Here is a 27,853-nt window from a genome sequence, read left to right as displayed (position 1 = left end):
CTGTTTCAGATTTCCAGCATCTGCAATTTTTTTTTTAAATTTAAATTAATTTGAATGCTCTTTTTCTCGTCATAAGATAAATTGGCTCATTGGGTGCATGAAATCCAAGTTTACTCATAGATTACTTTCACACAAATAAATTCACAATATACATAAATTTATTTCATAATGTGTATTGTTGCAAAAATTAAAAAGTTTCATCCTGCGCAAACTTGAACTAGGAGAGATATGCTATGAATCATAATTCAGTAATTTACAGGAAGCAAAGGAAAGCTGGTCATTTCACATTGTGTCAATTTACCAGTCTAGAACATTTTCACTTCATGAAATGTGCATTGATCACATGGGGAAGAATATATAAACCTCTAGTACAGCCATTTATATCCAAGTGCATTTGGTGCTTCTTGCATTTTCAATTTGTTCTAGTACTGAAGTTGAATGTTTGCACAAGCAGTATTTTTTCCTCAAAAAGAATACCAATTGCATTATCAACTTCCTTGGGGTTGTTTGAGTGAGGGCCACCATTGCACACAATTATATACATCAGAAATGACATTTCCCCCATGGAGTTTAATACAATGTCTTTCACTCAATAAGAATGCATCACAGTATTCTCAAAAAGATCAACATTCTGGATTGAGTAGTTTGGGATTTCTCTTCACTTTGGCCCCACCTATCTAAAAAAACGTCCATTGGCATAAGTAATTTGAAATGATAGAACTCATAATCTTCAAGTATGCCTTCACTACGGATCACATCACCCACAAATCCCAGTCTCTAAAGGAAGTAAAACTTTAACTCTTATTTCACACACAGTTGTTTCATGTCAGGCTGATATGACAAAACTTAAATAACTGTACTGCAATTATTTAAAATTAGGACCCAAATGATATAGTCTCCAAATCAATGTTGTTTAAATCATTTCCTGACAGTTCAAATAATGCCATGTTGAAAACACACTAAAACAATACTCTAACTTCACTGTATGATGACATTCTTCAATTAGCCCAAACCTGCAAGATAAGTTCAACCCCCATCAGATTAAAAGGAAGAGTTTTTGTTCCAAATCCTAAAAACACAACTACTTTCTGATGGTGGTATAGCAGAATGAGATTTACAAGTTGGTAGTGTTTTCCAGCTGCTGCTGAAACAACCAGTCTCATTGTGCTGAAATGTTAATATTCACAATAAAGACACCGTACAATTATATTAAAACATCTTTCCAATTTGTCCATAATAACTTTACTTAAGAAAGAATGTGTGCGGAGATGTTAGTGTTTAAATGGAAAACCTTGAATACAATTCAAAACAAATATTTTTCCACCTGCTTCCCAGTAGAATGTCGATTATATTTTTAGTGAATTTTAGTACCAATCTACCTTGTGCATGCAACATACTCAAAAGCAATTTTTTGCAGATTAGACAATTTTATATAAAACATACAGCTTGCTGTTCACTCTAAAAACGAAGAAAAATGGCTATAATATTTGAGTTTCCTCAGAGCACAGCGATATCAACCGTAACCAGACTTAAACAGCAACTGGTAGCTCAGTCAGAACATGGTGTTTTCAGCTATAAATAGTGTAACACTGTTCCATTGAGATTATAGCTTATTTTATTAAATAAAAAGTGATGAGCAATTAAGTTGATAATGCTGGAATACAAATCACTTTTCTCCCCCTCCAAATACTTACCAAATACTATAAAACTCTACCCTGAGCAGAATGTGCTGGTTCCAAAGAAAAAAAAGTCAATTAATCACAGCCATCTTTAAAAGAAAAGCTACAAATGATCAACTGAAGTCAGAGTCTTCAACTCAATCTTGATCCTTAGGAAAGTCTTTCCAAACATGTACTTGTAGCAAGTGCGAAAGTAGTAAACTTTATTCAGTCTTAAAAATAAATACCAATAAATCCAGCAAGCATGGAGCTGTTACCGCTGGAAGATTTATACAGTTCAGATTTTAATGGTCCATGCATCCTGATCTGTGGAGGTCATCTGACCTTAAGTCGTGATGTCATCCATTCTAATCCTTGACATAACCTGTGAAGGGAGATAGAACAATTACTGCATATACTGTTCAATTTTGGACTGAAGAGTTCCAGAGTTCACATCAATTCCTCAAAAGAAGGGCACTGAAGAAGACAAAACATTGAAAACATTTTAAATCTGTATTTGTTCAATTTTTTTTTAATGGGAATTAACTGAGGCTCAGCAACAAATACAAAAAAAATTACATATTACAAAGGCCTTTAATATAAACAAACCATCTTTTCATCCTATTAAAATGTATCATCAATCTCACTGCAAGAAGCTGAAGAATTTTAGAAGTGTTATTATTTTTACTTTTCAAAACTGGCAACAGCCTCCATGTGTTTGCAAATGTAAAATTCCAACCCTTGCTTCATTAAAAGTGTTGTTTTCAGCAAACATTCCTCATCTGCAATTTTTATACCCCCAATTAAAAGAGGAACCAAGGTGGCCTTTCTGCAGCAATAGTTACTATACATTTATAAACAATGAAGGCAAAGATGAATTTCATCTCTTACGTCTGCCTTCACTGAGAGGTGGTTCCAGAGTTTTGGAAATCAGTACATGTTTTCCAGGAGCTTGACTGGACATTTTTTTTGTCAAGGGGCAGCATTTAGAGTAGGGACAGGTTATTTTGCAGATGTTACGTACAAGGTGCTTCATTGAATCAATTGACAATGACTTGGAGCTCCGTCTCCAAAAGGGAGGATATGCAAGCATCTGCACACTGCAACTTCACGACTGAAGTTGGAGTGACCTTGGGTCTGGAGTGGAGGTGATGCAGGTTGAGATGTGATGTGGTTGATGTGATGTGTCCTACAAATTAGTTCCACTGCAGCAGAAATCCTGAAGGTGATGTGCAGCCCTGCAACAAGTAAGGCCAAGAAACATTCAGGTATGCATCACGTTTCCAGTCAGTTCTTCCTCAGGACCTGGTTAGAATTCAAGTCCAGCAGTATTAATGAAGCACCCTTAATGATGGCTCTGATGAAAGGTTATCAACCTGACACATTAATCCTGCCTTTCTATCCATGAACCCTAATTGACCTGCTGAACATTGCCAGCAGTGTTTTTACTTCAGGTTTCTAGAAACGAATTTTGTAATAAAGCCTCTCCCAACTGAAATTAATATTGCAAATACAGGGTTAAGCCAATTGTTACATAGCTCTAGACCCATGTTCAGCATTAAAATTAAGCCTTACTTTTCTAAATAAAGGGTCAAAGTATGCCATTAGGACAAATGAAAGGGTGCTTTGTTTTACCCCGAGTGCTTGAAGTTTAATGTCAGAAAAGTGTACTGTGATAGAATATCCACTGTTATAAGCTCAAAAAGCAAAAGATGTTACTTTAAAATAGCCAAAGATCATTAAAAGAAAAAAATCCATGACTGGCCGATGTGTTTTCCTAATTACACATAACCAAAAGCAATTAGAGACTAAAATTCTAAACACTTACCCTTCGCCTGTCAGAGCACAACAAGCTTGGATGTGCCATTGATGATCTTTAATTGAGGTCAACTTAAGGTACTGAGAGATTTCAGCTACCGTCATGCATTCTTTAATATCTTGTTTGTTTGCAAAGATCAACAGTCCTGCTCTCTTCAGATCCTGAATTGCAGAATACAAGACACCGTCATTCTTTTGTGAAAATGATATAGACTGGATTTTAAAAGTTTACTTTTTCATAAATGGCTATGAACAAATGCAAAGGATTGTCAAATAATTTTACCATACACAAAGAAATTTTGCAGAAATAGCACTAATATGGAACTCCAAGTGAGAGTACAATTTCATTCAATATGAAAGCATAATATTTTAATATTTATCATGCAACATCTGTTCAAATGTGCAGAAGTCCAACTTTACATCAACGATAAAGGATAAAGAGGAAATATTCAAGTTAGGTGAGGCAATTACCTCAACTAAACATGTGCACTAGAATCACGTGAAATTTGTTTCAACAACAAATAGTAGGGACAAAATGGCCTATATAATCTATCCAAAAATATCTTCAAAGCCTGTAAGGAGATCAAGTTTCAATACGATGTTCAACAAGGTAGGTGTCCAACCATCAGCAAATGCTGAAATTTCTGTGTTTTTTTTAAAGACACTATAGAATCTTGCAATCATCATATTACAAATTAACTGCCCAGGGAGTGGACCTCAATGTGCATGCCTGGAAAGTTTAGAGGACAAGAATAGCAATGATATCACACCAAAATCACCTTTGCGGCTAATGACTGATAATTCACTAGAAGCAGATAGGTTTGCGTTTACACAAGCCCTTAACACCATAGACAGAAACATCAGTGCATTCTGAAATTCAGTGACTTACAAGGATGGTTACACAATAAAAGTTGAGCTTCAATGTGAATGCCCATGAACACCTAACATCAAAACTGAAGTAATGTGTGCAATTTTGTATTCCCTATACAGGAAACAGCGAAGAGAACCTGGGGTACTGTAGCATAATGGTTAAGTTACTGGACTGGCAACTGAATTGGTGGACCACTGATCTGGAATCACAAGTTTCAATTTCACCAAAGCACTTGGAGAATTCAAATTCAAGTGTTTAAATATATCTGGAAATAAATACTCGTAACTGTGTTCATAAAACTATTGTATTTTTTCAACAATCTGCTTCACTAACATCTACCAGGAAAAATATATTCCATCCTCTCCTTGCCCATCTGGCTTGCATGTGATCCCATATCCACTACAATGCAGTTGGCACTTTATCTGCCCTCTGGAATGACCCAGCAAACAATTTATTTCAAGGAGAATGAGAGAAATTAATGTTGGGCTTGCAGCGATGCCCAAATTCCATGAATAATGTTCCAAAGGACTGAATCTCTGAAAATGCAGCACATTATACAAGTCTCAAGTGCTAGGCTAATTTATGTGCCTAAAACCACAATCTTTTGACTGAGATGAGTTCTGTCAATTCAGCCAGGCTGATACCAAATAGCCTTTCAGCTTTGCACATAAACAGAAATAAAATCCATCAAAAACAGAGCATTGCTTTGATAAGTAGGAAAAATAGCTCCAGGCATTTAAGATTTTTGACTTTCAAATAATTCTACCAAGTCAAGTCAGGCTTGACTGGATCAACAACACAGAGGCATGCAAAAGTTTGGGCACCCCTGGTCAAAATTTCTGTTACTGTGAATAGCTAAGCGAGTAAAAGATGACCTGATTTCCAAAAGGCATAAAGTTAAAGATGACACATTTCCTTATTATTTTAAGATTACTTTTTTTTAATTTCTATCTCTTAGAGTTTCAAAATAACAAAAAAGTAAAAGAGCCCGAAGCAAAAGTTTGGACACCCTGCATGATCAGTACTTAGTAACACCCTCTTTGGCAAGTATCACAACTTGTAAACACTTCCTGTAGCCAGCTAGGAGTCTTTCAATTCTTGTCTGGGGGATTTTTGCCCATTCTTCCTTGCAAAAGGCTTCTAGTTCTGTGAGATTCTTGGGCCGTCTTGCATGCACTGCTCTTTTGAAGTCTATCAACAGATTTTCGATGATGTTTCGGTTGGGGGACTGTGAGAGCCATGGCAAAACCCTCAGCTTGTGCCTCTTGTGGTAGTCCATTGTGGGTTTTGAGGTGTGTTTAAGATCAGTATCCCGTTGTAGAAGCTATCCTCTTTTCATTTTCAGCTTTTTTTTAAACAGACAGTGTGATGTTTGTTTCCAGAATTTGCTGGTATTTAATTGAATTCATTCTTCCCTCTACCAGTGAAATGTTCCCCGTGCCACTGGCTGCAACACAAGCCCAAAACATGATCGATCCACCCCCGTGCTTAACAGTTGGAGAGGTGTTCTTTTCATGACATTCTGCACCCTTTTTTCTCCAAACGTACCTTTGCTCATTGTGGCCAAAATGTTCTATTTTAACTTCATCAGTCCACAGGACTTGTTTCCAAAATGCATCAGGCTTGTTTAGATGTTCCTTTGCAAACTTATGACACTGAATTTTGTGGTGAGGACGCAGGAAAGTTTGGAGAAAAAAGGGTGCAGAATTTCATGAAAAGAACACCTCTCCAACTGTTAAGTACGGGGGTGGATCAATCATGCTTTGAGCTTGTGTTGCAGCCAGTGGCACGGGGAACATTTCACTGGTAGAGAGAAGAATGAATTCAATTAAATACCAGCAAATTCTGGAAGCAAACATCACACTGTCTGTAAAAAAGCTGAAGATGAAAAGAGGATCGCTTTTACAAGGATAACGATCCTAAACACAGCTCAAAATCCACAATGAACTACCTCAAGAGGCGCAAGCTGACGGTTTTGCCATGGCCCTCACAGTCCCCTGACCCAAACATCATCAAAAATCTGTAGATAGGCCTCAAAAGAGCAGTGCATGCAAGACGGCCCAAGAATCTCACAGAAGTAGAAGCCTTTTGCAAGGAAGAATGGGCAAAAATCCCCCAAACAAGAATTGAAAGACTCTTAGCTGGCTACGGAAAGAGTTTACAAGCTGTGATACTTGCCAAAGAGGGTGTTACTAAGTACTGACCATGCAGGGTGCCCAAACCTTTGCTTCAGGCCCTTTTCCTTTTTTGTTATTTTGAAACTGTAAAAGGTAGAAATAAAAAAGTAATCTTACTAAAAATATTAAAGAAATGTGTCATGTTTAACTTTATGCCTTTTGGAAATCAGGTCATCTTTTACTCGCTTAGCTATTCACAGTAACAGAAATTTTGACCAGGGGTGCCCAAACTTTTGCATGCCACTGTAATCAGCTATGCCAATAAAAATCAGATGCACCAGTTGTGAACCAAGGTTCCTTTAAATTTCAGGTTTAAATTGGTGATATTTCCCTTCATGCTGCAAATCACTTTTTCTCTTTGTGGAGCAATTAATACATTACTTATTCCAACCAAAAGGTTCTCCCATATTAAAATAGTTCAAAATGTCATTTAACTTCAACTTTTTTTGACCCAGAAGCACGTTTCATGAGGCTTCATTGGGCACTTGGATTGTAATCATTCAAAAACCCAGAGTGATTACTAATATAACCTTTCATCAGAACTGACAATAGTAAGAAAGAACCCAAGTTTGAAGATGAAAAGTAAAGTCAGGAGAGGAAAAAGAAGTTCTGTAACAGGGTAAAAAACAGGACAGGTTAAAGGAACTGTTGGAAGTGGTGTTCCTCAAGCATATGTTGAGCTGATTTAGAACATTGTGGAGGACTCTGTCAAGGGGCGAGACAGAGAATGAAACGAAGTGATTGGGGATCACTTTAAATGATTGAATGGAGGAGTTCTACAATTCTTCATTTGGTCTCCCCACATGATATACAATGAATACAGTACACTAAACTAAAAACAGAGTCAGTAAGTTTTCATGTTATATGTCGATGATGTGGATGATGGAATTGATGGCTTTGTGGCCAAGTTTGTGGACGATGCACAGATAGGTGGAGGGGCAGGTAGTATTGAGGAAGCAGGGAGTCTGTAATAGGACTTAGACAGGTTGGGAGAATGAGCAAAGTGGCAGATGGAATACAGCATAGGGAATGTACGGTCATGCACTTTGGTAGAAGAATAAAGGCATACACTATTTTCTAAATGGAGAGCGAATTCAGAAATCGGAGGTGCAAAGGGACTTGGGAGTCCTTGTGCAGGATTCCCTAAAGGTTAACATGCAGGTTGAGTTGGTAGTAAGGAAGGCAAATGCAATGTTAGCGTTCATTTCGAGAGGTCTAGAACATAAAGGCAAGGATGTAATGCTGATGCTTTATAACACCACATTGGTTTTGAAAGCAGTTTTAGGTCCTATATCCAAGAAAGGATGTGCTGGCATTGGAGAGGGTTCAGAGGTGGTTTACGAGAATGATCCCAGGAATGAAAGGGTTAAAGTATGAGGAATGTTTTGATGGCTTTGGGCCTGTACGCGCTGGAGTTCAGAAGGTAAAGGGGGGGGGGGGGGGATCTCATTGAAACCTACCGAATATTGAAAGGCCTGGATAGAGTGGATGTGGAGAGGATGCTTCCAGTAGTGGGAGAGTCTAGGACCAGAGGGCACAGGCTCAGAACAGAAGGATGTTCCTTTAGAACAGAGATGAGGAGGAATTTCTTTAGCCAGAGGGTGGTGAATCTGTGGAATTCATTGCCACAGATGGCTGTGGAGACCAAGTCACTGGGTATATTTGAAGTGGAGGCTGATAGGTTCTTGATTAGTAAAGGTGTCAGGAGAATGTGGTTGAGAGGCAAAAATAAATCAGCCATGATCAAGTGGCAGAGCAGACTCAATGGGCCGAATGGCCTAATTCTGCTCTTGTCTTATGGTCTAAGTTGCTGCTTCACATTGAAAATGTTTGGGGCACAGGGAGGAAGGAGGGAAAAAGGTACTTGGTTACATCTCCTGAGGGAACAATTTCTGCAGAATGCTGAAAGAGGAGGAGAAAGGAAGAGGCATCTGATGATGCCATCATGTTTGAACTGTTGGAAATGAGAGGATGATCCACTGAATATGAAGGCTGGTAAAATGGAAAGTGACAAGGGAAATCTTACCATAGGATAAAACAGAAAATGCTTACCTCATGTGCCAACATTTTGTAGAGTTCATCTCTGGTTATAGCTATCCTCTCCCTGTCCATACTGTCTACAACCACGATCACAAACTGAAAAACATTAAGAGCTAAAACAGGTGTACTGATTTTGCTATAGAGTATAAATCACAACTAGTTATACAACTAATAAGACCCAGCTACAAGGTTGTGTTACAAAGAGACCTACTTATGGCATATTTTAACTGAAACCCAAAACTGGATATGAAGTAGAGATGTATTATAGTCTGAAAATGAATTATAATGTTGATGGACCAGTGGATATCCGTGGAGATCAAGTTTAATCTTTGTGGGCTGGTTTGTACACAAATAGAGAAACTGTGGTATCCATCATCTGTAGTCTACGAGACCAGGAGGAGAAATTAAACTAGGAACTACGTAGCTAAGTGGAGACACAAGAGGCTACAGATGCTGTAATCTGGAGCAACATACAAAATGCTGGAGGAACTCAGCAGGTCAAGCAGCATCTGTAGAGGGAAATGAACAGTCAATGTTTTGGGTTGAGATCCTTCATCTGGAGAGAAAGATGGGGGAGAGATAACCAGTATAAAGAGGTGAGGAGAAGGGGAGGAGCAAGAGCTGGCAAGTGATAGGTGGATCCAGGTGAGGAGGGGTGATAGACAGGTGAAGGACGGAACAATGGAAATAGTGATGGAGGCTGGGAGGTGAAAGATGTAGGGGCAAAAAGGTCTGCAGATGATGGAATGTGATAGGAAAAGAAGGTCGAGCATGGAACAAGATCAAAGTCAATTGCTACTTTAAACTATTCAACAACAGCATTTGAAATCCACAATGAAATAATGGTGAAACACAACTCTGGACAAAATTTTGGATCAATGTTCTTTATAAGGTCAAGGAATCCATGCAAACAGAAGCACATAGACTAAATACCAAAAAGATAGAAATTGATACAGCAGGTCAGTGGCTTGTCCACAGTAACAATACTGTGGAATTTAAGTTTACAGTCATTATGAAAAAGAGAAAGAATGCAAATATAAATAATTTAGAAGGGTACTGAGGAGGAAAGGGATAAGTTGAAGAAAATGAAGTGGATATTACCAGAGTTGAAAAGCATGAAAGAAAAGTAAATTATGTTTAGAAATACTAAGTGTAACATACAAAAGACAGAATATGGACAAAATTACATGAATTTTAACTAAGACTTTCCCTCTATTGATATCAATGAATTGGTAGATACACGTGCTGCTTTTTATTAAGTTGCACACTGATTTTAGTTTTTGAAGTTGTAGTCCCTCATTGTTCAGCCACTATGCGCTAACACAACCTGCTGTTTATATAGTTGTTTTAGTGTACAAAACATTCCACAGCCCTTAACCAAGTATGCGAGTGGAAAAGAAATGAATGCCAAAACATATTCAGATGGGTAAATACAAGCTTAGTCAATGTAGGTTTAAGAAGGAGTGGAAGATGAAGAGGGTTTTACAAAGGGAATTTCAATGTGGCAGTGGGAATTACAAAAAAAGTCAAGGAATGGAATCAGGGAATAGATTGTAGAGATAAGGAGGTGCGAGTCTACAAAGATTTCAGCACAGGAAGAGCATCCGAGAAGAGGCATGTCGATCTATAAGCAAATAAAGGTCAATGAGAACAAGGATGGTAGACAGTTGATTCTGTGATAAGAAATCTTTGTATAAAATGAGGAGATTAAATAGGTGCCCATTAATGAGACTAGAAGGTTATCAAAGGATACAGCAGGATATAGATCAGTTACAGATGTGGGCAGAGAAATGGCAGATGGAGCATAATGCAAACAAGTGTGAGGCTGCACTTTGGGAGGTCAAATGAGTGGGGAAAGTATGCAGTTAATGGCAGGACCCTTAACAGCACTGATGTTCATAGGGACCTTGGGGTCCAACTCCGTAGCTCACTGAAAGCAGCTAAAAGTAGATAGAGTGGTAAAGATGGTGTATGGCATGCTTGCCTTCGTTGGTTGGGGCACTGAGTATAATAAGAGTAAGGAAGTCATATTGCAGCTAAATAAAACTTTGTTTAGGCCACACTTGGAGTATTGTGTGCAATTCTGGTCATTCCATTACAGGATGGACGTGGAAGCTTTGGAAAGGGTACAGAAGAGGTTTACCAGGATGCTCCCTGGATTAGAGCTATAAAAGAAGAGTTTGGATAAATTTGGGTTGTTTTCTCTGGAGAGTCAGAGGCCGAGGGGAAACCCAATATAAGTATTTATGAGAAGCATTGATAGGGTAGACAGTCAGAATCTTTTTCGCAGGGTAGAAATATCAAATACTGGAGCATGCATTTAAGGCGAGAGTGGGAAAGTTTAAAGGAGATGTGCGGGCCAGTTTTGTTTTACACAAGAGTGGTAGGTGGCTGGTATGGGCTGTCAGGGGTAGTGGTGGAAGCAAATATGATAGAGGGATTTAAGAGGCTGTTAGATGCAGGGAACAAAGGGATATGGATCATGTACAGGCAGAAGAGAATCAGTTTAATTCAGCATCATGTTCGGCAGAACATAGAAGAACATAGAGGGCCAAAGGGCTATACACTTGTTGTGCTGTACTCTTCTACGTTCTATGTTAACGCAGCAAAAGTTTAGATATAACAATTGCAGTAGGGAGACATTAAATTAAATGGGGGGGGGGTGTGGAGGGGAAGGTTGGAGAGATAATAAAGCACCTTAGACAATTAGGTATCAATATGGATTTAGCATCTTGGAAAAAACAAAGTTCATGGATCAGACTTTGACGACTGAAAATTCTATCAGTGATCTTTTCAGTATTCAACAAAGCTGTTTTCCTTGCCATAAACTGATTCTTCGGTAGAAAGTACAAGATGGATGTACACTTTAAAAGCAGATTAAATATGGGCTAAATCAGTAAACGCAGAAGATGTTTGTGAATAGAATAATATGGGTTACTAATGAGTTTTATGCTGATTATCACTATTTAGACCATGGGGAATTTGGACATGGTGAGGAAAAACTATCAACACTTGCAAATGTTAACTTTACTGCAAGGCAGACATTTACAAACTATTTGGAGGTGCAAACCATGTAAAAGAGGCAAGTAGGAAAGAGCAAATAATGTGAACCAGTGCAAGATAATGAAATTGGAAAGAGTGATGAATTTAATGAATTCAAGTTAAATGTATCCAGAGTGAACAACAGAATACAGAAAAGAAATCTGGGGTCTTTGCAGATAACTCAATAAAACCAACAAAAGCCTGTAAGAAACAGGACAAGGCTGAGATCTTAGAATTCCTAGCCTAAAGAAAGGTTTAATTTTAATATTTTTTCACCCATGTTTCTAGCTGGAAGGGTTGGAACATCAATGCATTACCACATCATAAGGAGATGTGAGATAGCTGTAGCTCATATCCAAATTATCAAAACTGTATCAGACCATCCTCATTGTTAAATCTTACCTCTGTGTTGGTATAGTAGGTGTTCCATGATGAACGTAATGACTCCTGACCTCCAATATCCCACATTAGAAAATGTGTGTTGTTCACTACTATTTCTTCTACATTACTCCCAATTGTAGGTGAAGTGTGTACAACTTCATTCATTGAGCTGGAATGATACAAATAAACATTTGGCAAGATCTTTAGGATTCCCAGCAAGGAAGTGAATTTCAAAACTAAGCGGGAGAAATAAGTTTTTAAGCTGCATTACTCTTACTGTTGACTACTGTTCGGGTGAATACAAATCCTCTCATATATAAATAAACTTCTAATAACATAGCTCAGAAATTACAATGGGGAATACCAGTGAGCTTCAAACAGCACCACCATCCTGATGATGGTCTTTGCTTGTAACCCTCTAATGTTGATACATTTTTAAGCAGTTTATAGTATTGCTGATTCTAGCTAGTTCCCAGTTCAAAGTTACTTTTATTGCAAAGTTTAATACTCTATGTCATTACAGTTCCATGGTTTCTGCTTTCACATGACATTTTTACAGGACAATTGGTCTGATTCAACAACAACCAGTTGAGAGGTGAGAGGGGGATGTGCAGGGCAAGTATTTTACACAGAGAGTGGTAGGTGCCTGGAACGGGCTGCCAGAGGGAGTTAAAGCCAGAAACTAGTTGGATTCAAGCTTATCACTGATTTCTACTTTTGAATATTTATGTGAATAAACATTTTTCTTCTCTTATCATCTATGACTCAAGTTTCAATCTTTGGAGAATTGGAGAAAATGCCTTGTCTGCTTGTTTTCCTTTTTGTCTAAAATCACTTGCTAGGTTACAATATCAAATATTCGGTAGATTAATTAAATGGTTTGGAATCATGTGCTGCCTGGTCTTTCCAGCTGTCCTACATGATAAATTTTCATCCATGCCGAACAGCTGGTTATGGCCCACAGTCTTGGGGTCTACCCAATTCAAAATTAAAGATTGTCCGATAGATGAACTTAGATTTGAAGAAGAGAGCCAATAACTACCTAGTGACAGAACCAAATGGAATGAAAACGAAAAATCTACCCGGAAAAAGCAACTAGCTCAACTTCACAGAAGTTTCAAAACAAGGAAAGGTTGTTTAGCCAACTCATTAATGTTGCTGCCTATCCACCATGATTAGTAGCTCTAACTGCATGAACTAGTGTTCTAATATTTCTTTATCATCCCTTCCTTTAACTGTTCATCATTCTTAAATTTTGCCATGTCCTGCTTCAAGCATTATCAGTACAGTATTGGATTTCATTGTGTTGCAATTATGCTTGGTTAAAAAAAATCCTTGCTGTTCCAAACCCCTGAATAATTAATCTTCCAACTAGAACTCCTTGTTCTAGAAAATCAGAATCATAGAAATAATTCTGCTTAAATCCCACACAGACTCTCTGCTAAAGCAATCTAATCGGTCCTATTCTCCAACTCAGACCATAGCCCTACCATTCTTTTCTACCTTAAGGGACTATCCATTCCCTCTGAACATAATGATCAAGTTTCCTTCCACTACTATTTCATATCACGACCATAGCCAACTCTTCAATCATTGGAAAAAGTCCACCTTATTGCAGGACAACAAGCTAGGTAACACTTTACAAGAGCAAATATAAATTCCCACTCTACATTCCAACCCTCCTCCCTTTTGCAACTTTGTTCCCCTACCATAAAAGTATCTTGTAAACCAATTTTTGACAAGGATTCAGTCACCACTTCCAATTATTTCAACAGCTGTTCACCCCATTCACCTTGAAGGTACTTGTGACATTTATATAGCGGATAATGATAAAATGCAAGTTTATCATGCATGTCTATTGCACCCAGTGAACAAAAGGTAGACTGTTTATTTGTAGTGTTTTACCTCTACCAATAACTGGATCAGAGCTTCTCAAATTTAATTTACAACACTCACACAGAGATAATTTTCAATCAATTAATCTGAACAGCATTCAAACCCAAAATTTAAAAAGGAAAAAAAAAGTTTGGATTTGGACTACAATAACTGGAGTACCATCCAAAACTCAATGTATGGCAACACTTAGCAATAGTCTGAATTTTGTTGATTTAAGTCCCACAGATTTGCTAGCAATCTGTGTCCGGACTGTTTTTCTTATCATGAATGTAGCATGTAATATTTAACTTTCTAACATGAATTAACATATAAATGAAAAGGATATGTTCTTCAAACAGCAAACAATGTCAATGTAAAATACTCAGTGAATAGCCTACAAAGATAAAAATACTGCTATTGAAAATCTTCAATCCAAGACAAATAACATCTACTGCAAAAATCTAAAATTAAGCATCTCAATTGTTTTCTTAAACTTTCAAAAGCTTTAAAAACATAAAACAACACCGATGTACAAGGCAGCCACTTGCTTAAAAAAGAAATTAATTTAACACTTAGTAATGATACTAATGATAATTATCTCAAGTATTTTTCCAGAGTATTTTTGGGGGCTATCATTCCCAAAATAAAATTCAGAACTTGGTACAAAATTCCAACAATAAAAAATACTTAGGGATAGATATTAAGTGCTGTAAACAGGGTCCAATCTTTTTGTTGTTCTTTATGTCACTCCCAGTTTTATTGTACACATTATATTTCAGAAAGCTAGCAGTTCACAAAGGGAGATTAGAACCCAGTAAATGAAGGCAGAGGTCACAAAAAAAATACTGGAACAAGGTTTTCACCCCAACCAGACCATATCAACTACTGGTGAGCAATTAACTTTTGGTCTTTAGCTTATGATAGAATGATCGGCAAGTGAGGCTATATGGGTTCCACTAAAGAACCAAAAAAAAGGGATAATCATGCTTTTAGAACATTTTCACTTCTGCTCAGGGGAAAAGTTCTTCTCCATTTACCCAATCTATACTCCTAATAATTTTATATACTTCAGTCCGGTTCCCTCACTACCCCACATCTCACCCCTGCCAACTCCACACCCCCCCCCCCCCCCCCCCCCAATACTTCCCTGCTCCAAATGAAGACAAATACAGCTAGAGCTCCTCCAGCAGTTTGTTTCTGGCTACAAACACAGCCTATCCAGTCTCTGCTCCATCTCAGGCAACTTCTTAGTCAATCTCCACAGCACCCTTTCCAGTTCTTCCTATCATGTGGCAATCAGAAACTCACATCATACTCCAGTTGTGGCCTAACTAATTTTTTTTTTAAAACAGTTGTCTCATAACCTCTTTGCTCTTACAGTCCATGCCATGGCTAATGAAGGCAAGCATCCCATATGTCTTCTTAATCACCTTATGTTGGTACCTTCTGGGATTCTTAGAGACATGCACCAAAGTGCCTCTATTCCTCAATACTGTCTGGAGTGCCACCATTTTAATTTGTATGTAAATGTAAGGGACACGATAAAGAATGAAACAAAAAATTAGCCGTACTATTGACAATGAGGAGGAATACATTAAACCGCAGACAAATACATGTGAGTTGGTTAGCAGGTCAAACAATTGAGTTTGGTGGGGATGATAGTGTTCAACACTGAGCGGCAGTCAATGAACATTAGTCTGATGTATGCATTACTGTTCATCAGATGGTCCAAAACAGAGCAGAGAGTCAGTAAAATTGCATCTGCTGTTGATCTGTTGTGGCAATAGGCAAATTGAAAGGGATCCAGATCATTTCTGAGGCTGGAGTTGATTCACGCCATAACTAACTTCTTGAAGCACTTCATTATAGTGGATGCAGGTGTGACCGGACAGTAGTCGTTGATGCAGGTCACCGTCCTCTTCTTGGGCACCGGTACCATAGATGCCCTTTTGAAGTATATTGGAACCACAGACCATTGAAACGAGAGATTGAAAACGTCCTTGAATACACCAGGCAGTTGGTCTGCACAGATCTTCAGCACTCGGACAGGTACGCTGTCTGGGCCAGACACTTTTCATGGGTTTACCGTCTTGAAGGACACTTACTAACACCTGATCAAGAATTTTCTTCAAAATACCAATAACTCCATGGCACACATAATTTTTTTATTGTTATTTTTCACTCTAATTAATATCACTCTATGCTGAGTCCACAGGAATACACTTTGCCAAATGTCCACACCACATTTCTTCCAGCTTTTTCAACTTACAAAATTTAATTCCAGAAAAAAGAGGGATCTTAAATGAGTGATCTTAAACCATGTCTCTTACTTATAGATTCCCCATTAGAGGAAACATCTTCTCAGCGTTTATCCTGTCAGTCCTTCTAATCTTAAGGAACTTGATCAGATCTCCGCTCATTCCTTTTAAAATTCAATGAGTATAAGACAAACTTGCTCAACTATTCCTCAAGACAAACCCTTCTTCCTACAAATCAACCTGGAGAACCTTTCCTGAATTGCCTCAAATGGAAGTAAAACCATCCATTGATAAGACCAAAACTTAAAGTATTCTAGATCTCACCAATACCTTTCATTCATAGCAAGATTTCTCTACTTTTGTACTTAGCTCTAAAACAGTTTTGTATACAATGGTGAAAGTTAAAACATGAAAATATTATACTTATTTTATACATTCCGTAAGAGAACATTTACACACAAATGAAAAGTGTGACTGGATTTAGAACCAAATGGTATTTTCAAGAACTGAAAAACATCTTAGTTACCCGCTGCACTAACAGACCTTGTGGAAATGGTCAGTACAACAGGCAGGATTGTGCCACTAGATACTTGCCCATCAGTCACCTTGCAGTTGCAGCAACAATGTGCGCCATTCAGGAAATATAAACACGAGTCTGGCAGATTCTGCACTAATTACTAAAATATTGGCACATAGGAAAGGTCACATGCTAAATGATTAACATGGAAACCTGATTACATTTTACAGCTATACCTTCTTTGGAGTGGGGTGACAACCAATACCCTCATCAGAAAACAAAAACATAAAATAAAGGAAGTAGACCTAAGAATCTGCTCTATCATTCAGTACAAAATTGGCTAATCCTCTATCTCAATACTATAGTCCTGCTCTCTCCCCAGCTGGCCACTCCGTTGATATAGCCACTATCGTAACTGCTTGTTAGTAGGTCAGATAACCTGGATCAACGTTACACTTCATTTGTTGGTTGAAGAGGAACAAAAGGGAAACATAGCAAATGGATAACATTGCAGAGAATAGAGTTAAACAGTGGCTATTCATACATTGATTAGGAATAATGCAAAGAGCAGGCTGCTTGCTTTTGAATTATCCAGGTTCTGCACATTAACAGTAGGGTGAAAGCCAAAGAGGGAAAGAAAGCTAACATCAGGAAGTGTGGCACATGCAAGATAGAAAACTATTACTCAAATTATACACAATTCTTTATATATCAACTCTGGAAAGGCTAGTTCCTCTTCAATGCTCTCACAACCTTTGAGAAAATAACAGACAAGGTGAGCAGTAGACTAAGTATCCCAGTCAAACAAAGGATAGTATATCCATGTCACTAAGAATGCTGGCAGTAGTATTCCAACGTCATGGAACGATGGATCATATGCCAAAATCATGAAATCGATTCTCTTTTTCCTACACTACAAGCCCAGTGGATTCTATCTGGCACAGCAAAGAGTATTATGCTACAGATTGATTCCACATACACAATTGTTGTTTCAAATAAAATTGTTTCCCGTTTCTCCAAACTCCATTTAACAACATTCCCCCAGCACTTTCCCTTCCTGGGACACACACACAATGCTTGCTGTTTGGAGTGGCCAAGCTGCTTCCTAAATTAACAGAAGAGTCAACATGAAAGCAACATGCTTTCTTGCTTTCCTTACTTCCTTCTGTTCCTTCCTACCAAGCAAAAGAAAAGTATCTGAAGCAATTCCTAGTATGTTTAAAAGTCAAGAGCAAATATTTTTAATTTGGAGATGTGTATTAATGGCTATTGAAATCCTTCACCACAAAGGTCACCCTTCTACATCTATTCCTTCAACAGTGAAAGCTACTCTTAAAGATCATTGAAAAATAATTATACCGAGGCATACACTGTTGAGTTCTTAGTAAACGAGTAAAAAAAATTGCCTAACATGCCTGTACTCCCAAAAACACCATTTCAATTTCCAATCCAGAGGCATTGCTAGTTTCAGAATGTTTTTTGGAACCAGATTTAAAGGTCACAAAGTTAACTCACGTTCAACCTAACCTGCTTTTAAAACCAACTTGCACTGGTTTGGTCGATTTTAGCTGGATTTCACTTATATATTTAAAAAAATCAGAAATCTTCAGGCTCTTATATAGATCACAGTGAAATAGTAGAAGCAAACAGAAAACAATATATTGGGAACAAAAGCCAGATTACATTGCCCACCAAATCTACCCAAATCAATGATTATACCAAGTTACAGCAGACAGGGTGGCAAATCAAATAGTGCAGCCACTGTTTCATACTTGCAGGGATATTTAGTTCAGCATTCATCACCACGTGCACTTTGGTGTCAGGCCTTGTACCTAATTTAGAGTCATTGAGTAGTACAGCAAGGAAGCAGGCTCTTCGGCCCAATTCATCCACACCCACCAAGATGCCTTTCTACGTTATCTCTCATTCGGAGTCCCCGGGAGTCGAGCCAGTGTCACAGGGCCAGTCTCTTCATCCTGAGCGGGACACTTCTGGTCGCACTTGCTAAACTCCCTTCATCCTCAAACAGGGTCACCTAGTCGTCTCCCCCTCGGCTCTTGTGAGCAGTTGGGCATGGCGGTGAATTAAGTAGTGGTTTAACAACTCTCCCATTTTCCTGCACTTTGCCCACATCCCTCCAGTCCTTCCCTATCCATGTACTAATGTCTTTTAAATGTTGTGATTGTACCTGCCTCTACCACTTCCTCTGGCAGCTTCTTCCATATAAACCTCCATATGGTCACCCCTCCGCCTCCTGTGCTTCAGTGAGAACAATCCCAGGCTATCCAATCTCTCCTTGTAACTAAAACCCTCCATTTCAGGCAACATCCTAGTGAATCTTTTCTGCACTCCTTCAAGCGCTACTACATCCTTTCTACAATGTGGTAACCAGCATACGATATTCCACGTGTGGCCTAGGCAATGTCTCAAACAGCTGCACATGATGTCCCAACTCTTGTACTCAATACCCAAGGCAAGCAAGCTAAATGCCTTCTTCACTCCCCTATCCACCTGTATCACCATTTTCAGGGAGCTATGAACTTGCATCCAAGGTCCCTCTGTACACCTCATTGAAAATTAAATAAAGCTGCATTGCTCAAAAATACCAAATCCTGTTAATATAAAAGGAGAAAAGCTTTCTGGAACGTACTATACTTACAACTGGTAAAGAATCGTTGTCTTCCCAGCATTGTCTAACCCAACGATAATCACTTTATGCTCTAAAAGAGAAATAAATCAGATTCAATGGACCACAAAAGCATAAGCATATTTTATAAAACCAATGAAAAAAAAATCAAATGTTACGTAATTAACTTGCAGGATTTTTTCAGTTTTGCGAATAATCATTTGAATTGCTTTAGACAGAATGTTCAAGAGATGACAATTTATGTAGGACGATCTTCGCTGTGTACAATCATCAGACATGGAGTTACTTCCATCATAAGGAGATGAATGCAAGACTTGAGGATTTGAGAAAATGATATCCAAACCACTAATTCTCACCCCTATGCTGTTGGAATTTCTCAGTGCACTTCACTCAATTTAACCTGGCTACAAAAAACATTCACTGAAATTCAAAATACTTACATTTTTCATTTGCACAATAGTAGTTTATATTCTGATTTCTGGTAATTGAATAACAACATCTTCCATGTTACATGATCTTACAGAGTAAATCAGATTGCTGTTACTGATTCCATAGAATAAGCACACATACTCTTTACAATCTAGATTACTGCAATACACAATTTTATGAGATATACAAAAAGATGGAATGTTTGGAAGGGCACACTTTTACCAATCAAAACTAAGCCCAGGTAAAGAGTGTGCCAAAAACATAAATGGAGCTTCTCATAAAGCTTTATCGGACAGAAAGACATGCAAAGCAACAAATCTATTTCCAGCAACACACACAAAATGCTGGAGGAACTCAGCAGGTCAGGCAGCGTCTATGGAGAGAAATAAACAGTTGACATTTCGGGCCGAGACCCTTCATCAGGACTGGAAAGGAAGAGGGCAGAAATCAGAATAAGAAGATCGGGAGAGGAGCACATGCTGGCAGGTGATAGGTGTGTTCAGGTGAGAGGGGAAAGGGGGATGAAAGGGAGTAATGTAAGAAGCTGAGAGGTGATAGGTAGAAGAGGCAAAGAGCTGAAGAAGGAATCCAAAAGGAGAGGACAGTAGACCACGGAATATAGGGAGGGAGGTGGGAAAGGGGAAAAAGGGATGAGGGGGCTGCAAGAATGAGGGAAAACAAAGGGGGGAAGGTGGGGCTGGGGATGGGAGGGAAGAGGGGGGTAAAGAGGGGAGGGATTACCAGAAGTTAGAGAAATCGATGTTGAGGCCGTCAGGTTGGAATATGAGGTGTTGTTCTTCCAACCTGCATCTGGCCTCAACGTGGCAGTACAGGAGGCCGTTTATAGACACGTCAGTATGGGAGTGGGATGTGGAATTGGGTGGCTGGCCACCAGGAGATCCTTGCTTTTGCACTGGACCGAGCGAAGGTGCTTGATGAAGCAGTCACCCAATCTGCGTCGGGTCTCACCGATGTAGAGGAGGCTGCACCGGGAGCAGTGGATGCAATAATCGACACCTTCGGATTCACAGGTGAAGCAGTGCCTCACCTGGACGGACTATCCAGGGCCCTGAATGGTGGTGAGGGAGGAGGTGTAGGGAAAGGTGTAGCATTTTGTATGATGGCAAGGATAGATGCCTGGATAGTCATCAATGAGGAGGGATGCGTGACAAGGGAGTCAGGGAGAGAGCAATCCCTGCAGAAAGCGTGGGGTGGGGGGAGGGGGTAGGAGGAGGGGGAGGGGAAGATGTGCCTGATGGTGGGATCCTGTTGGGAGTTGGTGGAAGTTGTGGACAATGACGTGTTGGATGCGGAGGCTAGTGGGATGGTAAATGAAGACAAGGGGAACTCTGTCTCTGTTATGTCGGGGGGAGGGGGGAATGGGGTGAGGACAGATGTATGGAAAATGCAAGAGACGTGGTTGAGGGTTGCATTGATGGTGGTGGAAGAAAAACACCGTTTACTGAAAGAAAAAAAAAGGGGACATCTGTGATGTCCTGGGATGGAAAGCCTTATCAAGGGAACAGATGCAGCAGAACTGCAAAAAGGGGATAGCATCCTTACTAGTGACAGGGTGGGAAGAGGTGTAGTCAAGGTAACTGTGGGAGTCAGTGGGTTTTTCCAGTGTTATGACACAACTGGGATTAACATTTTCAGTGCAAGCTAGTGGGTTTTGTGAACTTGTTTAGTCCTGGATCTGCTACTCTGAATAATAAATGAGTTAGATTAGAGGTAGGAAATAATAATAGAAGACAATACCAGCACAACTGTGGAACACGTATTGTGTACACCACAATGAAACTTATCAAACAAAAACGAAATCCTGCTTTACTTGAATAAAAGAAAGAGAACTCAATAACATACAAACTTTCTTTCTCTCATCAGCCCATTATATTTCATAATCACAAACCTTGGTGTAACCTTCCCACACCCTCCTCCACACAACCATTGATTAGCTTTTGAAATAAGACCCCTTCTCAGCAACATCTGCTCATTCACAGGATATGACTGAGAAGGGCCACATCTATTGTCCACACTAATTGATCTTAAGAAGCTGGTACCAAGTTTTCTCTTTTCAACTACTGTTCAAGAAAGATGAGGTTTTTTTCAGTCAAGAGACTGAATCTTTTGGTATTATCTGTTGCAAAGAAGAATAGATGGTTTGTTGTTTTCCAGGTTGATGTTTGAGCACTAAAGGAACAGCAGAATGGGAATACAAAATAAAGGTAGAACAACCAAAATTATTGAACGACGGAGCCTGCCCGAGAGGCTGTGGAGCTTTCTCTGCTCTTACTTGCTTAAATTCATTAGGCCAGCCCCTCAAACTTGCATTCTCTGTGAATCAGCAGTCATCCTAAATTGCCCATATCCTAACTTGCACCATCCCATTCTGCTAACTACGGTCCCATTCTGCACACCAAAAGAGCTTGAATGCATGCTAAATACAATTGAAAATTCTGGAAATCAGCAGGCTGGGCAGCATCTTGAAGAATGAAAGTGAAAAATCCTAAGAAATAAAAGCAGAAGGTCATTGATCCCTTGAGCCTGCTCTACTGCTGAATATGATCATTTGAAAGGCTTAGAAATTATTACAAAATATTTTGATCATCTAAAGTATTGCTATTGATTCTTATCCTTTTTAAAACAAACAAAAGGAGTAACAACTTTTGTATGGTGGTGAAGACTGCCTAGAAAAAAAAGTTAAACCAAGCAATTCCTGCTTTTGTCCATTTCTCAATTACAGGTGCACCCTGGGTACAGAAGACCTGACTTATGGAAATCCAACTTTACGCAAATTCTCCCATAAATGTTTAAATAATTTTTCAAGATAGGAAAGTTCAATACAGAAATGCAAACTAGTATTCATTAACAACTGGATACAGTATATGTTCCATTAGTTTAACTATGGGTATTGTTAGGATGAACACCAAAGATATTTGATGAAATGAAAGAATTATAGAAAGTATATGCAGTCATATGAAATAGCTCTACAGTCTAACAAATTGACACTATTCAACAATAAGGAGCAATTTTATTCTGATAACAGCTTCCAGTTTCCAATCCCATTTAATTTGATTTTTGTGAAACCTGGTCTTGGGGGCAAATCATTGGGTGGACTTGCAGAAATCTACTGCAATAACAAATTAAAGCATTAAAGAACAGATTGACAGTAGTTACATACACCCAGGACATATTACATCATTCCATGTAAAATACACCATTGCTTAAGGATTGAGATAAACTAAATCCATGCTGTCTACATCCAATATGCACCAAAGTCCTCTTGCCAATCACTTCTATTACTGACCTGCACTGACGTACAAAAAAAAATCAGTTTACAGCTAGGTCTCAAGAACAGAACCCTTACGTAACCCAGGAACTGCCTGTAACTGACTATGTAAAATAAATTACCCTATTAACAGGTATAAACTCAATTCATAATAATGCCATAACATTTGATAGGTGTGAATGTCACCTCAACCCATAGCACTAAACTGTCCAAAGATTAACATCCTTGCTTTACCCAAGTGTCTGGTATCAAACACTAATGTCACACAACTAGTAGACAGTTCATTTATGAAGTTGAAGATCAAGATAATCCATACAAGAACTGACCCAAGACCGATAATGCTAACAATGGATACAGAAAATAGAAAAAAAATACTCAAAACATCTGGCTGGCTGGTTTATGTAACATTTACAAAATTGGTTCACCCATTATTCCTTCTACAAGCCATGCTATTGGTGCCACTTAGTGGTTTACTTGCATAAACTATCAGCCACATGGTGCAACTGAGAAGTCATAGCCATGAAGCCTTTGTAATATAAAGTGTTTTCACTTTTTATCTAACACCAATAGCACTCAGCATTTGTGCATTTTATTGCCAAAGCTAAAAATATTAAAATATGGTTATCAATAGCAACAAGTTCAACAATATTGGCATTTATCTTCCCATTCTAATGAAAAAGCAACTAAAATATTATTTTTAAATATAAAAAATAGATACTATCAGACCTATGTTTTTCCATCATTCTCATTTTTTTTAAACATTGTATTTAGTCAAAATAAAAATCACATGATTAAATTCCTAAACACAACTTTATCACAAATTCTTAATTCACTACCAACATCATAAAATTGATTATCTGGTCTATTCAAGTCTGCTTGTGCAAATTAACTGCTGGATTTCCTACGTTACAACAGTGACTACAACTCAAGGTGTTTCAGTGGTGTAAAGGACTTCGGGATGTCGTGAGGTTGAAAGAAGTGCTAATTAAATACAAGACTTTCTTTCAAATTCAGATTATGAATACTGTTAATTAACATCAATTCAAGCTCATTAGGAAGTTGAAGGAAGCTTACTCAGACTTTTCAATATGGTCTCAAATGAAACATGGTTGACCTTAAACCAAACACGTATCGTGGCTCTCTTCAGACGTCTTCACATCATTTTCAGTGTAACGTGTGGAATATAACTCCACTGCAAGAGTTGGTGACTGAAGATGTGCAAGAAGTCATCCAACATATTTTCTGCCACTGCAAAGATATGGTTATCATAAAAATGTGTATAAATGCACCCCACAGCCTGCAATATAACTTTGGTATCATTAACTACTTCTCGTAGTCTGCAACTGTATGTCTGTGACCAGCTACATGTAATAAACCTTCAGGTTTTAAATAGAAAATGCTGCAAACATTCAACAGGTCAGGCAGCATCTGTGGAAAGAAAATCAGAGCTAACATTTTAGGTTGAAGATCCTTTGTCAGAATTGCTGAGTGTTTCCAGTTTTTTTTCTGTTTTTACTTCAGATTTTAAGCATCTGCAGTTTTTTTTGACTTTTCACACATTAAGGTTTACTGTCTTTCTTGAAGAGTAAGACATTAATAAGATTAGTTACTAGAAGTTGTAGTACCAATTTATTAACAATATGTATTCTCCAATTCTCTACCATTAATCATCAAAAAGTGACAGTATTACACAAATTATGAGCAGCATAAACCATTAGTAATGCAGTACAGGCAGTATACAGCAAAACAGCTTTTTATTTTTCCACATAAGAACAAATCAAGCATAATCCTTCTGTTTTTTCCCCATGAACTCTCTATTTTCAGGTTTTTTTGTATAGTGTTTTTACTAATGCATGAAACAAGGCAGTGTTTTATCTTGTTTCCTATTAGTACTTGCAATTAACTTCAGTACTATAAAAGAAGAGAAAATAAAAAGTGTTTTTATCTACTTTAGGGAATCTGAAAGTACTTGGCCAAGTCACCTTGAGCCCTGCACAGGAGGGCCATGTTTAAAATACAGAGTCATCTAATGAGAAAGAAACATTTTGACTGGGCTTAACTAAAAGAAAAACAAATGTCCCGTGCAGTTAATACAGCACCAGTAATTTCAAATGAGGATGACACCTAAACGACACAAGCTGCACATCAAAACTGGACTGCACTCTCACTATTCCACTGACTTTTCTTCAAATCTGAAATAGTGGAACTCTCCAAACACTTAAGAACAAGTACACAGAATCAACGTTGATAATGCTCTGCCCATCCACCACAGGAATCACTATTATCACACACAGGTTCCTTCTCAGGATATGACAGGGTTCCATCCTTGTGAACTGTTTGTAACCTGAACAGTTCACAAGTTGGAATTGCGAGCGTGAACCGAATTCCCACATGGCAGAAGATGCCTGCAGCCCCGCAGCAGCCAGCAAATCCATACCACCAGTTTCCCAAACACTCATTCATATGTACGGGCTGTACACAAGTCTGGCTTCGTAAGTGGGGAGGATCTGTACACCTTTACTAAGGATTTATGACATGCACATGGAAAAGCAAAAATTCATTTCATCTTTTGCCAATTATCCCAAGAGTCAACATTAGTACATCACTGGACAAATGAAACAAGTCCTATTATAATGTATAACTCATTAAACAGACATGCTCAAATTAAATATTCTATGGTCTAACTGAACTGCTCTTGGACCCACATGATAATGCAACATCAGTCACAAGCACCAGAGAAAATGTTTGTAAAAGTAAAAAGACTTTTTTTTAAACACCATCCTCCAAAAAGTAGTCATTTGTATTTTTCCAAAATGAGGTCCAGCAGAACAATAGACATTTTAGTTAAAAATAGCAGTGGATATAGTAAATATTGTAAAATGGGTGGCATGAAATGACTCTAAAAAAGAAAACAAAACAGCAATATGCAAGTCAAGCAGCATCAAGAAAACACATGCACTGATATCTCAGAGTTTGGACTTCCTCAGGAGTAGGAGAGATTAGATATGGTCAACACATTGGAGAAAAAGGGAAACACTGCCACAGAAATGAAATTATCTATGAAGTTTTGTGGGGAAAATAAGAGGTTTAAGTTCAAAGTCAAAACACTGGGAGGCAAGACACAGGACTAAGAATGTGCATGAATTGCACAAAAGGGATCATAAGAAAAGTATATCACAATAAGCATTATGCCCCCATATTTAAATAAGACTCAGTCCAGCTAATACTGTTTTTTATCCAAATAGAGTAAGACAAGATGTCAGATGTAAGTTACTGAGGCTGAACAGTAATAAGTCTGAAATTTCAAGTGGATGAATTATACACTGAAAATCTGGAGATACCAAATCTTAGAAACAAATAATGAGCAGAGCTGTATTAATCTGATAGGAATATGACAGAGACATTGGACCTGAAATTGTGACAATGAATAAATAGGATGTAACTGGATTCAGTAGTGACAGAGTGGGACTGCATGTGGCAGGTATTCAGTTGGAGATCAAGTTAAGACTGTGATAAGTAAATTAACAGGACAGCAACTGGTCAAACCCAAATGACCAGAGGCTGAGTCCGGTAGGAATGTGTGTCAGTGAGCCCGCTATGATCGGGATCTGGGCCCACCTTGGTGGTTGAAGAGTCTCCACAGTTTGGTGAATATGATTCCCATTCTCCAGGCAGGCGGGGCCTGTAGTAACCGTCTCGCCAGCCACAAGTCCGGTAGAGCCCGGGGCCTGCTGTCAGTCGCTTGGTTACAGCGGCAGCCCCTCTCCACCTAGCAGCAACACCCGGGTGAGAGCTCCGCGTCCAAGGCGCCAGCCGCGACGCTGTATCCTAACACTGGCTGCCGGTCAGCGACGCATGGCCCGTGGGAAGAGCCATCCTAAGCGAGGCCAACGGGGACAACTGCTACCAGCTTCTCGCTCCGACTCTCATCGACCAACACGGTGAGAACTGCGCCTGCGCGCCAGCCCCGGGTCCTGGCATTCCATCAGGTCCTGGCACCCCAACGCGCCTGCGCAACCTGCCGGTGCCGTTCCTGCAGTGCCGGGGCGTTGAGCAACTGACGTGCTTGCACCTGCGCAGTACACCATGGTTGCAACAGACTGCGCCTGCGCACTGTGGAAATAGGCGGGCATTGGCGCTAAGGTTGCTGTCATTGAACAGGAGAGGGATGAGATTTATTAAACAGTTCCTATTGCTAATGTGAAATCTGTTTATGTTAATAGTTCACTGTATTTGTATTCATACCGACTCATTATTATCTGACTTAATATTTTATTTAGCCAACACAGGTGTGTCATGACGGCATTAACTGTCGCTAACCTGGCAGAGGGCAGGAAAGAAAGCAAAGTGAAAGAAAGACGTGGCATTGTTATTGCACCTTTCATGACCTCAGGATGTTCCAAAGTGCTTCACAGGCAATGAAATACTTTTGAAGTGATGGCACTGTTGTACAAAGTACGACATTCAGTTTGAACACAGGAAGCTCACGCAAAGTCATATATCATGATCTTGGTTAAGGGATAAAGTTTGGTCTGCACTACCCTGCTCTTTGAAAACAGTGGCACAAGCTGAAATATAATATTTTATCTAAAAACGGCATATCCAGCTTTATTGCATCCCCTCAGTACTGCATGATTTTGTGCCCAAATTTCTGGACCGGAATGTGAACCCACAATTTTTGAAGCCTTATGGTCAAGTGAATTTATCAGAAATAGCAATTATCACTTACAAAGGTGATCAGCAGATGAGTGGTTATGTCTATCAACCACTACATTATTAATTTGTGTCTCCACATTATTTTACTGAGCAAAGGAAGTGATTTGCAGGCTGCTTATAAGTTGGACTTTATTT

General features: G+C 38.8%; 1 protein-coding gene across 1 annotated transcript; it reads right to left on the bottom strand.

Annotated features, from left to right (window-relative positions):
• Positions 1-141: 141 nt before the first annotated feature.
• Positions 142-26,979, bottom strand: arl5a (ADP-ribosylation factor-like 5A). The gene is made up of 6 exons (XM_052016657.1): positions 26,621-26,979; positions 19,297-19,357; positions 12,009-12,156; positions 8,577-8,660; positions 3,487-3,638; positions 142-2,043 (listed from the first exon to the last, which is right to left on the bottom strand). The coding sequence occupies exons 1-6, from the start codon at positions 26,664-26,666 to the stop codon at positions 1,995-1,997; spliced, it is 540 nt and encodes a 179-aa protein (XP_051872617.1). The 5' UTR covers positions 26,667-26,979; the 3' UTR covers positions 142-1,994.
• Positions 26,980-27,853: the final 874 nt, after the last annotated feature.

Source organism: Pristis pectinata, chromosome 1 (assembly GCF_009764475.1).
Source record: "Pristis pectinata isolate sPriPec2 chromosome 1, sPriPec2.1.pri, whole genome shotgun sequence".
Taxonomy (NCBI): Eukaryota; Metazoa; Chordata; class Chondrichthyes; order Rhinopristiformes; family Pristidae; genus Pristis; species Pristis pectinata.
The sequence above is the reverse complement of the archived record's forward strand: the minus strand, read 5'-3'. Positions and strand labels throughout refer to the sequence as shown.

What these genes read in the sequence shown, in the direction of transcription:
- arl5a (XM_052016657.1), bottom strand. Translation starts at nt 26,666, where the DNA reads ATGGGAATCATATTCACCAAACTGTGGAGACTCTTCAACCACCAAG. An exon ending in GAGACTCTTCAACCACCAAG is followed by an intron (nt 19,358 to 26,620) that starts GTGGGCCCAGAT and finishes TTTCTCTTTTAG; the next exon opens with AGCATAAAGTGATTATCGTT. An exon ending in ACAAAATGTTGGCACATGAG is followed by an intron (nt 3,639 to 8,576) that starts GTAAGCATTTTC and finishes TCTGCAATTCAG; the next exon opens with GATCTGAAGAGAGCAGGACT.